The sequence below is a fragment of the Octodon degus genome, unplaced genomic scaffold, assembly GCF_000260255.1.
Source record: "Octodon degus isolate 3935 unplaced genomic scaffold, OctDeg1.0 scaffold00111, whole genome shotgun sequence".
Lineage (NCBI taxonomy): Eukaryota > Metazoa > Chordata > Mammalia > Rodentia > Octodontidae > Octodon > Octodon degus.
Window position 1 is genome coordinate 1,630,911 of NW_004524687.1, and position 13,086 is coordinate 1,643,996.

Consider the following 13,086-nt stretch of genomic DNA (forward strand, 5'->3'; position numbering starts at 1 on the left):
GGAAGAGTAAAAGAGAACAGATGGTAGACTGAGGCACAAGGATCATAAAGCAAGCCCAGTCCCAGAACCTTACCCTGTTACAAAAAAAGAAAGAAGAAAAAAAAGAAAGAAAGAAAGAAAGAAAGAAAGAAAGAAAGAAAGAAAGAAAGAAAAAGAAAAGAAAAGAAAAAAAGTCCTGGGCATTACATATAACCCGTCCCAGGAACAAGAAGAATAAATTTATTTTATTAATTAATTTTAAAATTTTACTAGCTGCAAAAGAGGTATAAGGAGAACACACACATTTTTGTAAAACAAGAGTTTACCAGATTGATGTTACCTAAAATGGTTTATGAAGAGATACACAGTTATGTAAAGGACAAAAAGTTTGTTAATAAATTAGACTTTCGTTTACAGCAAATACGGCAATGTAAAGGCGTAGACTTTTTCAGTGCCACAACCCAACCCCTGCGGGGCTGCGGTGGTAAGACCACCCCGACAAACACAATCGCACACTTCTCTCCAGCAGCGCAGATCTAGGGTCTTCAACGCAGCTCCCGTAGCCCCACTAAACACCGGATTCCCCTAGACAAAGGACGACACAACTTCTGAATGAATCAGAGGCGCCAAGGCTCTCGGGCAAATAATCACTGCTAACTTCGAGATCTACAAACAAACCTGTCCTAAAATCAGACCACGGAATGGGACATCCCGGGCTCACTTTATCATCTAACCTTGGGCCTCATTCCCTTCCCTCTCGACTGGTCCACACATGCAGTGAGGGCGTCCTAGTAACAGGCGCACTAGCCAGGCCGGCGCGCACCAGGGAGACCAGTTTGCGCTCGGCTTACACTGTTCCACCTCACCCACTCCCACTCGCCTAGAGCTCTGCCCCCGCGCTGAGGTGCGAGCACCTCAGCCAAGCCACGAAGGCCAGGCGGAGTCCACCATGTCTCGCGAGAGCTGGGCTGCTCCGGCGCTCTCAAACCTTGGGAGGGGAGAAGGGGCGGAACGCTGCGCTCCAGCACTTCCGCGAAGATGGCGGCGGCTGGGGGGCCGGGCGCCCGGCTGGTGGCTTGGGGCGCGAGACTGCGGCGCGGACTTGCGGCCAGCCGACGGGCCATGCCGAGCCCAGGCCCCTTGGCAGCTGCAGTCGCCGGCGTGGCCCTGGCAGGGGCAGGAGCGGCCTGGCAGCACGCCCGCGTGAACGTCGCGGCACGCGAAGGCAGCCTCGCTGCCTCCGTACAGGTACGCGACCGGCCCTTTCGGCGAGCCCGCCCAGGCTCCGCCCTCCTCGAATGCCTCTCGGCGGGGAGGGGTGCGCAGCCGAGTAGGTCCCGGGCGGTGGGTCGGGTTCCTTGTGGGCCGTCCTGATAGGGCCGGCCGCGGGACTCGCCGCCCGAGGGAGAATCCGGCGGAGGCTGAAGCTAGCGGGCTGCAGACCCGCCCCGTGAACACGGCCGTGGCGAGTGTGGGCGTAGGAACTCAAGGCTCTTAATTCACCATTTTTCAACACAGTGACGTCCTGATGTGCAGGTGATGTGCATATTTACCCGTGCATCCCTTAACCTTTATAACTAAGAGTTTTACCGTAGCATTTGTATGGCATGATGGAATTTTCTTCGTAAGTTTTCAGTCATAAGAATCAACCATAGCAACCACTTGATAGTTACTAGATTTAATTATCAGTTTGGAGGAATGTTATTACATGATTTACACTGTAGTGGTAGACCACAAGTGCTGAGCAAACAACCTTTCTCCTAAAAACACTGTTAAATGTAAAAGTCAAATTTTCTAAATAACATGCTGTGTAAAACATTTGGAAATTTGTTTGAAAGAATACTATAAAAAATACTACACTTGATAGAGTACTATAAAATATACTACATTAAATACTATAAAAGAATACTATAAAAATATTACAAGATATTATAGTGTTTGTGAATTTTCTGGAATTTAAGCTTTTTTAAATTTATATTTGGCCTTTCTAGTGCAAAACACAGCATTCAGTACAACAAAAAGCAAAGCAAGCTCTGTAATTAAAATCAAGCAAGTATTATCAAAAGTTATTTTTGTTTGTATTAAAATGGTACATAGATATTACATACAATAACTTTGCCCTATCCCCACCATTTCTTACTACATGCCAGTAGTGTTTCATAGCATTTTTCTTAGTTGATATCCTGTCAGGCTGTTCATTTTGTGATTCATCATTGTTTTCTCTGCTTCCATTTTCAACACCCCTTAATTTATACTATTTAGAACCGTCTGTTTAATCTTTTCCCACATTATCATTTTAACTGCATAAGGATACCCTCTTCAGGAATCATCACTGCCTTGTTCCAGCCCTGCCCTGGGGAGCACTGAGAAGGTGATTGAGACTGGGCATGGTGGCGGGCACCTATAATCCCAGCTCTTGAGAGACTGACAACAGGAAGATCACTATGAATCTGATCGGTGTAGATCCTGTATTAAATACCTTAAAAAAATTACAAAAAAAAAATCAGTGCCTTATTCTGTCTAAAATAAAATGTACCATTTTTCTTGGTCCTGGCAACTGACCTCTGACCACACATCGAAGGCAAGTGCTCTACTGCTGAGCTACATCCCCAGTCAGTCCTCCATTTTTCTACTTTGTCATTCAAAGCCGCTATTCACAGTCTGAAGTATCTGTCACTACTCGAATATCTCCCAACCAAAGGGACTCAGTCATTTTCCCCAGAGTAAGAGTTATGTCCATTTCCCTGCACCCTTACCAATTTATAGACATTTAACTTCATTTCTCGTTTTATTCCAACTTCCCACTTGATGATAAAAGCATCAGACTTTTGTATTTTAGATTCCCCCCCCCCACTGTCAGTCTCCTTCCCTTGCAACGTTATAACTTTCAGCCTTTGTAACTTTGTAGTACAGGTACCAGTTTTTAGTTATCAGTTATTTATCAGGTTGTTTGACACATTTGCTTGATCTGTTGTTGAACCAATTAGTGGTTGTCTTCTGTTATGGTTTGTGTCTAGTTGTCCCCTAAAAGCCTCATACAGTCATGGGACAGTTTCTAGAGTTTGTGATTAATTCATGATCCAGTGCTGGGATTATGGGGGTGTAAATGCTGCTGGGATTATGGGTGTGAGTGTACACCCACAGATAGCCTGAATGCAATATAAGAAATGGAGAGAAGCTTACCTCTGCCTTTGCTGCTGCCACTGCCACTGCTCCTGCCCTTTTGGCGCTTGCAGTTTTACTGTTTTCTGCTGCCATGAACTGCTGTCCTCTGCCATGTGCCACTGCCTTGGAGCCCACTGATTATGAACTGAAGCCTCCAGAAACTGTGACCTAAATAAACCTTTCCTTCCTTAATTTTGGGTGTCAGGCATTTTGGCTCAGAAACGAGAGAGAAGTAACTGAGACATCATTCCTTTTACTACCACATTTCTTACAGCAACAGTAGCTAAATACCAGGGTATTTCATGTAGCTATAGCTTAAAAACTAGCCTTGATTTTGCTGTATTTCCCTAGGAAGGTCTCTATCCTCTGTGGGATGTGCACATAGTGGAAAATTTCTGAGATGGGTAACTAGAATTTTGGTTTGTGATTAATAATCTTGCATCTCAATTCATTTTTGCATTAATGTGATTATAGTTGTCTAACTTTGTATCACCTGTGTACCTATAATTATGTGGAAATGTCTTTCTTTTGCTATCATCATGTTAAGTGTACCTTCCAGGACAAATGGTGAATTTATATAAATGAAGTTTATACTCTCCTGGTTGTCATTGTACTCAACAGCTTGCCTTTGTGAGGGTCAATCAGGAATTGAGGATGGACTTTCCCATCCTGAAATGCAGATCAGTCAGAATCTCCTTTCTTTTCTTCTATACAATTACTGTAATCCTAGGGTCAATTATTGTAGGGTCAGTAACTGTAACCGTACAGTGTACCAGGCTGTGTGTACAGAATGGGGATTGCAGCTTCTGTGTTCAGTGTCACAGGCAAGGACAGTTGAAAGCAGTTTAAGTGCTGGGGGCCTTAGGATGCGCTCACACAGCACCTCAGTCTTGGCTTCCTGAGGAAAAGATAGGAAATGGTCACCTGAAGGATGGTGGACCATTTTCAGCGGTCTGGGAGAGTTTAACTCAGCAGAATGTGAGCAGCAAAAATGGGCGTGAGTGGTGACTGCAAGTCAGATCATTAAGGTACTTTAAAACCGTATGATAGGGGCCGGGGAAATGGCTCAGTAGAATAAGCGCCTGCCTGGCAAGCGCAAAGGCCTGAGTTCAATCCCCGGTTGGGGGGTGGGGGGGAGATAGATAGATAGATAGATAGATAAGAATTTTCATCCTAAGGACAGGAGAGAGGCTTTGCATGAGTTCTGAAGCTTCCCAAACCACCTCCTGTCCCTCCAGGCATAAAATACAAGGGTCTGTGAACTTAGAAAAAGATTACATTTTGTTGCATTGTCCTGCAAGCACCAAAGATACTATGGTATTACAGTAATTGACTTTGTCCTTAATATGTCAGATAGTTTAGGTATCTGAAAATATCACATCTTCAAAACTATTATTAATTATGCCACCATATCATGTCATGTGATGCATTAAAAAGTATATATACTACAACTTTGACTCAGATCTTTAGAAAGAGTATCAAAATTTAGGAAAAAAAATGAATTGAAAACTGGAGTTATAGAGCTTTTGAAATAACTCAGGAAAGCTTAATTGAAAAAAACAGTTAAAAGATCAATTTGTGAGGCATTTGAGTTGTAATTGTGCTGTTCCAGTAACGTTGAATGATTACAAAAGAAATTTTTAGTAAAACTTTCTTTAAAACTCAACAGCATGTCACTTACTTCTGAATAAATTGCTTCCAAAGCACATGGGAATATTTGAAAACCCTTTAATTTCAGTCCCATTACAGTATTATTGTATTTCAGACATGATCACATCAAATCAGATCAGAAATGATAGAAGGGATGAGATAAAGAATATTATTCTATAATTCAATCTGTTCTGCTATAAAAGATAACTTCATTCTTAGTAAACTTTTATATATTAAGAAATGTAATAAAAAGTTATTTCAGTGTAGAAAGGAGTAAAGAGCTAGAATGTTACAGGGTCAAAAGTGTCATGGCTACTGTGTTTTGTTCTTATAAGCTATAAATAGTAAATTGGTAGACCAAACCTGATGGAAACAAGCAAGCCTCCAAATGATTAATCCCTCAACAGTTTATAAGATCAAACTAAACGTAAAGTTTGGCTGAGGATATAGCTCAGTGGCACAGCACCTGCCTGGAAAGCACAAGGTCCTGAGTTCAGTTTCCACTACCAGAAAGTAAAAGTAAAGCTTCCCTGAACCATTGGTATTATATGTTAATCATGTAGTAGTAGGATCCAAAACTTGGAAAAATAGATGAAAACAAAGTAAAATGCAATATACATTATATTGACAACTGCAACAATTTATTCTTAACTTTTTAATTTCTTGAATACTTTACTTAGTCCCCATTTTCTTGCATTTTTTTCATATGTAATTTCAGATACCATAAATTTCTATGACTTCGTGACAGGTTTTGTGTGCTTTTCAGTGAAAAATTGTCCATTGCTATTTAAAAAGTAAAATTATTTTGTATTACTTGCTTTATAATGTGATCGTTTTGTAAATAAGTCAGAATTTCATATTTATGTAAGTTCATTGGATTTCAATTCTCTTTGATAACTTTGTTTACATTTATATAAATGCTAAAAAAATTTTGCTCTTTTAGCTTAATTGGATTTTTCTTTCATAGCTCTTAGCACTCTGAAATTATTTTATCTACTTGTTTATTTTGTCTTCGTCCTCTAGTGACTGGCCTGTTGATTGGTTTGATTGGTTTGTTTGGTTGGTTTTGGTTTTTTGAGACAGGATCTCTCTAGTTCAGGCTGTGCTCATACTGATTTTGTAGCCCAGGTTGACTTCAAACTCACTGCCATCCTCCTGCCTGTACCAGTGCTAGGATTGTAGGTATTCACTATCATGCCCCACTGGCCTATCTATAATTCTGGTGCCTAGAATAATTGCTGTCACATGATGGAACATAATAAATGTGAATAAATAAGAATGAACAAATGAACTGCACTATTTAATAAAATGGCCTTGCCTATCTTTAATTTAATAAGCATTTAGAGAAATATTGGATAGCTAGTATATGGCAGTGATTAGAATCAGCTAAGTTACTTATTGTCCTAAATATGTTGAACTTATACTCTGGTTTCACATCAGATCATATAAATCTTTCACCTTTTACTAAATATATTGAACTTAGAACCATAGGGATATGTCTTGTCATACTTCCAGTAGAAAGCCTAAGTAAATAAGAGACCATTGCCTTTTCTGCTAATTTCTAAGGCCTACTATTTCTGATACATAATAGGTACAGTGAATATTTATTGAATGTGTAAATTGATGAAATCAATTTTAGTAATAGTTATACTGTTTTCTCAAAAATTTAAAGAAAGATCACATTCACCTGTTTCTCAATATAAAGTTAAACATTGATTAAGATTATGGCCCATTGGGCCAGCCAGATAGCTCAGCAGACCAAAGCACCTGCTTAGGCAGAGCATAGCAGCCAGGATTTGATCCCCAGCGTGCCATACCGACCCCACCCCCAGGGCAGGCTGAGGCAGCAATTGAGACTGGGCATGGTGGCACATGCAATCACAGCTCTTGGGAGGCTGTAAACAGGAGAATCACTATGAGTCCAATCTATGTAGTGAGACCCTGTAGGTCCTGTATTAAAAGCATATATATATATATATATATATATATATATATATATATGGCTAATTGTGTCTCCCCCCCCACTTTCCCCAGTGTTGAGGATTGAACCCAGAGCCTTCACATTGAGCTACAAACCCAGTCCTTTTCTCTTTTGAGACAGGGCCTCACCAAGTTGCCCAGGCTGAGCTCAGACTTACCTCCTGATGCTGCTGCTCCTCAGAGCAGTTCCTAAGCCACTGCCAGGTGGGATGGTTATGTATGGTGGCTTACAGGCCCCACTGGAGCTAGCATGGAAGCCACTTACTAGAGCTGTGTGGAAGCACCCACCCCTGTGGGTAGAGTATCATCCTGAACATGCAACCAGAGCCACCATTTACCAACTGGGAGGTCCTGGAAGTGGGACTGGCTGGTCTGGTTGGGGAGAATCTTTGGGCTTCAGCTCTTTGATGTTTTGCATTGTCACTTCAGTGCCTTCTGTTGACAGAGGCTAAAGTTGTTACAGCTGGCAAAGGGGAACAGTTTACAAAAACCCTTTTTAGTATCACAAAGAAGAATAAAGAGAGGGTGAGGAGGTAAAGATAATACATTGATAAGAGTTCATGGGAATTTCACCTGGTTGCTGGGACAGGGAAACCCCCCAGTTACTGTTATAAGTTAACAGAGGCTACAAAGTAAAAATGTTGACAGTTGGATTGTATATATCTGAGAATAGATGGATGCTTGGTATGATCCAGCTTGGCCTTTGTGTTTCTATAATTATTATCATTGAAATTTTAAAAACAAGAAGGTAAAGCTTTCTTATTTACTCCCTAACAAACTTAGAACCTTAGGAAGTACTCATTAAGTATTGGTTGGAGAAACATTTGCATGGTTTGAAAAAATAGGACCCCCCCCCCCCGATTTTGCCTGGCATTGTTTATCTTTACTTGTTATAAAATGCCCTAATATGCATAGCACACACCTGTAATCCCATCTACTATGGAGGCTCAGGCAGGAGGCTCATAAGTGCAAGGCCAGTTTGGACAATTAAGCAAGACCCTATCTCAAAAATGAAATAAAAAGCAATAGGAGCGTAGCTCAGCATTTCCTGGGCTTCATCAGTCAAGGACTGGATAGGCTAAGGAGTACTACTCAGCTATAAAGAAGGATAAACTCAAAGCTTTTATAAGGAAATGGATGCACCTTGAGACCATACTCGTAGTGAAATAAATCAGACTCACATGTGTAAACATGCTGTGTCCCAAGTGCAAAAAAATAAAAACAGTGAATATCCAAAATGTACAATAGATATTGTAAAAGGGCCAGAAACTGCTCAAGAGCAATAACACCTGGGATGGGAAAAAGGACAAAAGAAGGAAGGCAAAAGAAAAAATACATATATACGCAAGATAGCTAACATAATTATACTACTAATTTCTGCTCATTGAAAATAACAGTTTGTGCTTATGTTGTTCAATCAATTTTTCATGCCTATATCTTATAATCTGAGCAACTACTTTAAAGGTAACAATGCTGGGGTTTGTTTGTTTGTTTGTTTTGTATTTTAGGGAAAGGTCTGCAGGGTGTTCAGGGTCACACTACTAGATCAGACTCTGTAGTGATCCGCCTCTTAAGAGCTGGGATTACAGGTGCACACCACCACACCCAATCTCAATCACAGTCACAGTGCTCCCTGGGGGCTGGGGGGGTGGGGCCGGCACAACAGGCCCAGGGATTGAACCCCTGGCCCCTGTGCCTGCTTGCAAGTGCTTTAATCCACTGAGCTATTTGGCCGGCCCCAATATACTAACCATTTTTAATCTACTATGTTTAAAAATTCTGTATCAGTGTTTTTTCTCTTCAAAATGAAAACAAAAAACCATTTCCTGGGCTTAATCTGCAGTACTGCAACTAAACTCCAGATAAATGAGTATAGAAATTGAAGCTTAGACTATTTTAAAGTATTTTAATTTTAATTGTGCATTTTTAATTAATTTTTTTTAAATACTGGAGGTTGAACCCATGGTTCCTGCCTGCTAGGCAAGGGCTCTGTCACTGACCTAAATTCCCAGCTCTTTTAAAATTTTATCTTTTAGAGAGAGTTGTTAAGTTACCCAGGCTGACCTTGAACTTGTGATTCTCCTGTTTCAGCCTCCTCCGCAGCCAGGATTATAGCCATATACCAATGAACCCAACTGGTAACTTTCTGTCACTATGATAAAATACCCAAGATAAATAAAAAAGAAAGATTTGTTTGGTCTTGTTCAAGGTTGTTTTGGCCAGCCCACAGGCATAACTTTTCATTACCTGAGGCTCCAAGAACTCAGTCACATTTTCTTCATGTCAGTTGAGATATTTTCATTGTTTGAAAAATGTACCTGCTTAAGGAAGGGAAATCGTGGGCACAGGAGTAACTCAAAGAAAGGTGACAGCAGCAGGGTTTCCGTAAATTTGAGAGATTTCCCCAGTTCTCAAGATAAAACGGAATGGGCCGAGAGGCATCAGGAAAAGGTGCCATTTTGGCAGTGTGGTCAAATCATGGTAGATAAACTAAGGTAATCTGAGAATCAGTAATTAATAGTTGAGGTCTTTCTGAGTGATAAGATATCTTAAAGTGTTGTCTTTCATATTTTACTTATTTATAACCTGACTGGAAGTTGGATTTGAGGCTTTTGTCAAGGAAAAACACATAGCAGAATACCAAATTTCTACTACTGTTTCATATCATGAAACTAACATGTTCAGATTAATTTTCATATGATAATTTCTATGGTTAATTCTATTACAGAAATCTATTATACTCTATTACAAATGCTGAATTTGATAATGTATTACTTGATAAATTAGTTCGATGTCCACCTATTAGGAGAAAGCTTTTTCCCAACTGTGCTGCTCTAAATCTGCCTTCATTGACTAAATCAAAAAAGAAAGTCAGGGGCTGGGGAGATAGCTCAGAGGCATAAGCCAGTCCCCTGGGTGGGCCCTTTTCTTGGTTCCATGCATGGTGTTGCATGCCTGTACTCCCAGTCTTTGGGAGATTGAGACAGAATGGTCACTGTGAAATGGAGACCTGCCTGGGGGCTATAAAAGTGAGTACAAGGCCAGTCCAAGAGATGGTCACAAATTTTAAATAAAAGCAAGGACCATCATGTTTAGTCAACTAGAAATAAAATCACTTTGGAAATGAATTAGCTTTTTTTTTTTTTTTGGTGGTACCAGGGATCAAACTTAGGATCTTGTACTTGCCAGGCAGGCACTGAATTTGCAAATTTTACTGATGTAAAACTCTTTTTCCATGGCATCAGTGAATATTGTATTTTAAAACTGATAAGACAGAGCTTTTAATTTGCTGTGAGAGCCCTAAACAGTTTATAAAATTAAGTTAGTATTGCTTTCATTTATTTCAGGCTATCTATATTCATAGTCATAATTTTTGTGGAAAAGACATCATGATATTAACAGTGGGTAAAACTGGAAGTTACTGCATTTTTCTGCCTATTTCTGTTCAGTGTATTGGGTTTAATGATAGTCCACTTAAAACTGTTATTCTAAAGGAGATAAACTTAACAAATGCAGAAGTTTAATAAGCTTGAACACTGTAAGCTCAATGAAGACTCAAGTTTTCTTGGAGTAAAGCAAGAATGCAAAGGGTTTTTTCTTTTTCTTTATTGCCTCAGGTAAAAATGTCTGTGGAAACAGTAAGTGATGACAAAGCTTTGATGTTAATAAACCCAAATGGAAGTCAAAAATCAAAGTGCACAAATGGCTAGATTATGAACAGAAAGATAACAAAGTTATGCCCTATAATTAGGTGTAATTTGTGCTTTTGGCATTGCTATTTGTTCTAAATGAATGAGAAGCTGTCTTTTCTTTCTTGAATAGGACAGCACTTAATATATCCTACTGTAAATCTCTGGAGGCCCTTTACTAAGGAGTCAAGGGGGGAAAAAAAGTGAAGTGTAACACAAAAGCCAAATATTTTAATCTTTCCTTCTGCCATAATATTTGTTGAGCTGAACCCAAGTAAAAAGTTATTACTATTTACTGTTATTCTATAACCATATATTTTAGTAGATGTTACATAAAAATAAGTTATGTTACAGTAAACTTTGGAGTGTTAATAGAACAGTACATAAACATCCTAAAGCACTAATAATAGCAGTACATCAGTTTAAAAGTTACAGTATAAAAATATTTGGTAAACACATTTCCTTAGTAACCTACTTTCCATAAATAAGGTTGTTGTTAAAATGTTTTCATGTCAGTGTAATTTGAGTATGAAAGTAATATTTAATGAATTGTTTTAGTACAGTTACTTCTATATAGAAAATTTTCATTGATACCAAAGTTCTATGGACATATGATCTACAAAGGATGTGATTTCTTTTTTTTATTTCTGTTTAAGAAATAAGGACTTATAAAGTCTTAATCATTGCCATATATATTGTGTGCTTTATGTATTATCCACCAAGATTTTTCTATAAATTGTTCTAGATATTCCAAGGCAAAATACGAATGACTTAGTAAACCTATTGTTTGGGATGTCATGTCATTTTTCTTATTCTCTGGGCCCGAGATAGCTCAGCAGTATAATTTCGTATTCAAAAGTAGAAGATTATATACATAATAATGAGCCATAAATTGGTTGGTTTCTATACTTTTATGTGTACAGTGTAAATGGCAAGAGATTAAATCTTACTATTGAGTATTTTAAAGACAACAGTCTTTTTTTAGTTTAATTGGTCATAATTGCCCAGGTAAAAACCAGCTTAAATCAGACAGGTCCCTAGCCAGGCTTTTCTGCTTGTCTGCAAACACATAGCTGTGGGGGTTTTTGGAAGCTTGGAATTTGCTCCAGGATCATAGTCCAGGTCAAGGCATAGCAAGGTGGTAGTGAGGAACTCCTTTGTATGTGACTTCAGTGGGCACCCTACAAATAGAATGCATGTTCTGAAGGGTCATCTAATGTTAGGGTGATAATTGATCCAGTGTCTTACATGTGTGGAAGTATGTATGAGGGACCTCTTCTAGTAGTTCTCACTCTCAGATGTTCTAAGTGTTAGTGGCAGCCTACAAAACAATAATCTCGAAGAACTGGGAAAACTTAACCACAATACCATTGCAACAGAAAGAGTATAATCAGTAGTATGTTTTAGAAACTTGGTTTTCCAAAAACTCATTAAAGCTAGTCATATTTTACTTGTGATCCAAGCTTGACTTATTTACTACTATAACTTTTGTCTTTAAATTACAATTCTGATGGCCATACTCCCAAAATTGATACACAGATTTAATGCAATCCTGATCAACATACCATTATGATACCAAACAGATCTAGAGGAAACATTCCTTAAATTCATCTGGAGCCAGAAGAGACCTAGAATAACATAGGCATTCCTGGACAACAACAACAACAACAAAAAGCAAAGCAGGAGGCATCACAATTCCTGACTTGAAATTATATTACAAAGCCACTGTGATAAAATCAGCATAGTACTGGCAATACAAAAACAGACCTGAGGATCAGTGGAACAGATTAGAAGATGCAGACACAACTACAAACACACTCAGCCACCTTATCTTTTACAAAGGTGGCAAACATGTTCACAGGAAGAAAGATAACCTCTTTAATAAATGGTGCTGGAAAAACTGGCTTTCCACACTCCAAAGTATAAAACTAGACTCATGTCTACTATCATGCACTAAACTAAGGTGAAAATGGATCAGATATCTCAATATTAAAACAGAAACACTAAATCTACTGGAAAAGAAAGTAGGTAAAAATCTTGAAGACAAAGGGGTAGGCAGAGTTTGTGAACAAAAACCAAACTGCATGAGAAATATTTAAAAGAATCAACAACTGGATATTATCTTATTAAAAAGCTTTTGCACTTTGAAAAAAAATTGCTAATAGTGAAAAGAAAGCCCACCAACTAGGGAAAAAATTTAGCCAAATGTCCCTCTGTCAAATGACTTCTATCTAGAATATATAAAGAATTTTTTAAAAATCAGATTCCAATAGTTCAAAGACTCAGCCCAAAATTGGGCATCTGAGATGCATATACATTTCTCAAATGAAGAAATACAAATGGCAAATAACTATATGAAAAATTTTTCAATATCATTGGTCATTCAAAAGCTTCAAATTAAAACACTGAGATTCCATCTCACCCCAGAAAGAAAAGCTATCATCAGAAATCAACCAATATCAAATGTTGCAATATCAAATGAGAGGAAAAATAAACCCTTCTCCGCTGTTGGTGGGAGCACAGAATGGTGAAACCACTCTAGAAATCATTGTGGAGATTCCTCAGAAAACTAGGATTAGAGGTCCTGTTTGACCCAGCTATTGCCCTTCTGGGTATTTTCCCA

At 38.9% G+C, this 13,086-nt stretch overlaps 1 protein-coding gene across 1 annotated transcript in view; it reads left to right on the top strand.

Moving 5' to 3' along the window:
- The first annotated feature begins 978 nt into the window (after nt 1-978).
- The window catches only part of Micu2 (mitochondrial calcium uptake 2), a 116,944-nt gene continuing 104,836 nt past the window's right edge, over nt 979-13,086 (top strand). The window contains exon 1 of the mRNA XM_004639363.2: nt 979-1,227. Within this exon, the coding sequence (XP_004639420.1) occupies nt 1,018-1,227 (210 nt within the window). The 5' untranslated portion in view covers nt 979-1,017. The remainder of the gene's footprint in view (nt 1,228-13,086) is intronic.